The sequence below is a fragment of the Acanthisitta chloris genome, unplaced genomic scaffold (genome assembly GCF_000695815.1).
Source record: "Acanthisitta chloris isolate BGI_N310 unplaced genomic scaffold, ASM69581v1 scaffold9072, whole genome shotgun sequence".
Lineage (NCBI taxonomy): Eukaryota > Metazoa > Chordata > Aves > Passeriformes > Acanthisittidae > Acanthisitta > Acanthisitta chloris.
The window spans coordinates 16,310-20,298 of NW_008662246.1; the positions used below are offsets into that span (position 1 = coordinate 16,310).

At 46.7% G+C, this 3,989-nt stretch overlaps 1 protein-coding gene across 1 annotated transcript in view; it reads left to right on the top strand.

Annotated features, from left to right (window-relative positions):
• The first annotated feature begins 1,864 nt into the window (after positions 1 to 1,864).
• The window catches only part of LOC103798279 (cytochrome P450 2W1-like), a 10,693-nt gene continuing 8,568 nt past the window's right edge, over positions 1,865 to 3,989 (top strand). The window contains exon 1 of the mRNA XM_009070532.1: positions 1,865 to 2,009. Within this exon, the coding sequence (XP_009068780.1) occupies positions 1,865 to 2,009 (145 nt within the window). The remainder of the gene's footprint in view (positions 2,010 to 3,989) is intronic.

Below are 3,989 nucleotides of genomic sequence, written 5' to 3' on the forward strand. Positions count from 1 at the left end.
GCTAATAGGATTTTAAATGCAGGCATTGTGAAAACAGATGTAAAACTGGTAATAGAGTCTGGAAGGAGAAGCAGGTTAGACTTTGTTACCAAGTTACTCACCTGTACCATTAACTTGTTGTATGGGGCTCTCTGTGGAAAGCTGGAGACACCCCAGAGATTGCAGCTGTCCTAGAACAGCTGTTTGATTACTACAATGAATGATTTATTTCATGTAGCAGCCATTAGGAGTAGGAACAAGTTGCTGTACCTGCAAGGCTACACTCACTGAGGGAAGCCTGATACGTGTGTGAAATCTGAATGCTGGTGCAGGTACAAGAGAGAAAGCTGCTGTGAAACAGGCAGGAAACCACAGTGGGGTAGGGAGAAGTGGGTCACTGGAGATGCTTTTGTGTTGTTTTGGAAGTGGGAAAGGATGGAATGAAAAAAGGAGAAACAAAAAGCTGTAGAGACTGGGGAAGCAATTATGGTAAATCTATAACAGAAAACTAAAGTTGCTCTCTCATCTAAAGCTGATCTGTGCTGCAAATAGAAAGAAAGAGGAAGAAGAATATGAAGGGATGATGAAGTAGGGTGGTCTTTGGCCAAGACACTGACTCTTCTCACTAGTTTTAGTTCACACAACTAAAGGCAGCACTCTGAGAGTTGTACTATTACTAGTACCTGGTACTTGTACTGGTACTGCACTTGTACACACTGTAGCACAGGGTCAGCTCCAGGTCCTGGTTACAGCTCAAGGAGTCTGCTGGGCAAGCTGTGCAACAAGGAAGCCTTCACTGCTGTGCTTGCTTATGTTTGTTTTGCTGTTGCTCTATTTGAAGTCTAACTACTCCAAGCCTGACCTTATCACCTACTTAATAATTAAATAGTTTGCTCTGTTGCTGTTGATCTATCTGGTGTTGGATTTTGGGTCAAACTGATAACGCTGGGCAGCACTACCTTGAATACACCCACACTAGAGAGGTGAGCACAAGGATCCCTGGGCAGCATGCAGCCAGGACATGTTTAGCAGCACACAGTGAGCAATACTCATGGCCACAAACAGCTCAAAGGAAATAATTGAATTTCTAACTCCTGAAAATCACAGCTGCTGTGTGAGGCAGCCGCGTGGCTCTGTGTGGGTCTCTGATGTTCTGGTGTCCTCAACACAAGAAGGATATGGAACTGTTGGAGCAAGTCCAGAGGAGGCCATGAAGTTGATAAGAGGACTGGAGAATCTCCCCTACGAAGACAGGTTGAGGAAGTTGGAGCTGTTCGGCCTGGAAAAGAGAAGGTTGTATAGAGACCTCATAGAAGCCTATCAGTATCTGAAGGGGCTACAGGGGAGCAGAGAGGGACTCGTTGTTAGGAACTGCAGTGGTATGACAAGGAGTAATGGGTTCAAATTGAAGGAGGGAAAATTTAGGCTAGAAATTAGGAAGAAGTTTTCCCTGTGAGGGTGGTGAGACACTGTCCCAGGTTGCCCAGAGAGGCTGTGGCTGTCCCAACCCTGGCAGTGTTCACAGCCAGGTTGGCTAAAGCCTTGAGCAACCTGCTCTGGTGGGAAATGTCCCTGCCCAGGGCAGGGGGTTGAGGCTGGATGATCTCTAAGCTCCATTCCCACCCCTAAAGTTCTATGATCTATGATGTGGCTCTTACAGTGGTTCCTGTGTCTCTTGCCCTTGTCTACAAGGAACTCATCACAGTAAAAGCCAACAGGAGTTAGCTGAGGCTGCAGTGCTGGTCAAGAATGGGACTGGCAGGGTAGGCACAGAGATTTGGGGGAGGATTTAAGTTAAAGGTTGCAGGGCTGGTGCTTTGCTTGCTGTCTCTCCCCAGGCTGACTAACTGGCAGTGCAGTGCTTGCACTTAGGGGTCTGTGGCCGATGCCCAACACTCCACGTCCCCAGCAGCACCCCCTGGTTCACATGCAGTGGCAGGGGATTGGCACGTGGGCACAAGGGATGGAGGACAACCAGGCTGGGAGCACCCTGAGGGGCCTGGCTGCCCCAGGAATGCACCCAGAGCAGTGTCAGTGCCTGGCAGGTGTTTTGTGCTGGGCTCTGTGTGCTCAGGCGGGGAGCACGTAGCAGCGTGGCTGCGGAGCGAAACACGTACCAGACACATTATTGAGACTGGAATTTCTTGTCATCGAAAGAGCTTTACTTACCTTTGTCATTTTAATGCATTACACTCAGAGCCTGGTTTGAAAAAAAACCAATACACTCCCCCTGGCTTTTCAGAGATAATTTGAGTCTTTTCTGAAAGGCCCTTGTACAATTTCAGGGCAAGGATGAAATACCAGGAGCGTGGCAGCAAACCCAGAACTTTAGCACTGCAGGTGCTGCTGGTCAAAGAAAGCCCTGCAGGAACAAACATCTTGCCCAGGATGCAGAGCATGTGCCATCTCATGTTTTCATCTCAATGCCCACGTTCTGCATCCTGTGCCAGCTCTGATAACTCCTGCCTGTCTTTACAGCCCCTCAGCCTCTGCTCACTGGAGCAGGCAGGGTTGAGTCATCCTCGGCATGCTCTGGGGGAAACCGTTGCCTCCAGCCCATTTCTGGGAAACTAATAAAGAAATAAATCCCAGAAATGTTGCAACACACTTGCTGCTTCTGCTTCTAGGCAGCTGTTGTGCTGTAACATCTCCATACCACACAGGCAGCTCCAGTGTGCAACCCAGGAGCGGTGTGCTCTGGGACCCTGCTAACCATAGCTGTGCCCCACTGTGGATCACGTCCTTTTCCTTCCCTGCCTTCTATGCATTTGACAGGCTGAGGGCCCATATTTACTGAATAATGGCCTTTATATGATCCAACCTTTAGACAAATGTACCTTTAGCCTTGTGCTTCCTCATCATGTAAGACACTTCTTTCTTACCTGAACACTCTTGTTCCTTTGGCTGTTTATTCCCAACTTGCTCCTGAAAACCACTATTCAACCAGGCAGACCTCAATTATATCTCTACAAGGTTTGAGGGATGCAAGCTCCATATCTTTGTTTAATATCTTTGACTTAAAGTCATTCCATTCTCCAGCCTTGTTCCCCTCCTAGAGCCTGCCAGATCAGCTGGCTGCATTGACTTCACTGACTTCTTCCCTCTATCTCTTAGAAGCTGTTCTTGCAAAATGAAGAATCCTCTCAGAAGTTTCAAATCTAATTTTGCCTTTCCACTCCACTCATGAATCCACTCATGATCACTTGATCCAAGCTAATTTTCCATGGCTAGCTATTACACGTCCTCTACCTCAGACACAAAGTCTGAAATCACATCCCTTCTGGGCGGTTCAGAGCTGACTTTATGAAGAAGTTTATGGGCTACAACCCCCCAGGGATACATGGGCTTTACCATTATTAACAACCTTTGATCTCCACTTGACATCAAGCAAGCCAAAGTCCCACAGCAATCCTGGTTTTTCTCTGTAGTAACACAGAGATCTCAAATCTGAATCTGGAGGTTTCTACTAGGATTCAAAGAAACCTTTTCATTTTCCTGTGTCAGCAGAGTGTTTGGAGGGTCATAGTGCTGCTAAAGAAGGACCTTGAGGTCTCAGGGGAGGAGGAGGTTATAGAGGAATGCCAAGCACCTTTTCCCATGTATATGTTCTTGCACACACATGCATGGGGTTGTAATTTGAAACTCTCTTTACTTCTGGACAGGCTTTGCAAACTGCTTAGACCACATTCTCTGAGGTGTTTAAAGAGGGTGGAGTATGCAGTATTTATTTAGGTACTCTACAAACTTTAATAAGAATCGAGTGCTTGTAGCAATCGCAGAGAGCAAACAGAAAGCCAGCTGGCAGAAACTGAACAGTGCCACTGCATTTTTATTGCTCCTAGCCCCCCAAAACCAGATTATTACTTAAAAAAAAATGTCTTTTTTAATTTCGTTTCTCTCTGATCCTGCATTAATTGGCCTGCTCTGTGCAGCAGTATTATTAGCTGTAGTCTATTTTTCAACCAGCTATAAAAATTCAGCTTTTAAATTACCTCCTGGTCCAACTCCTC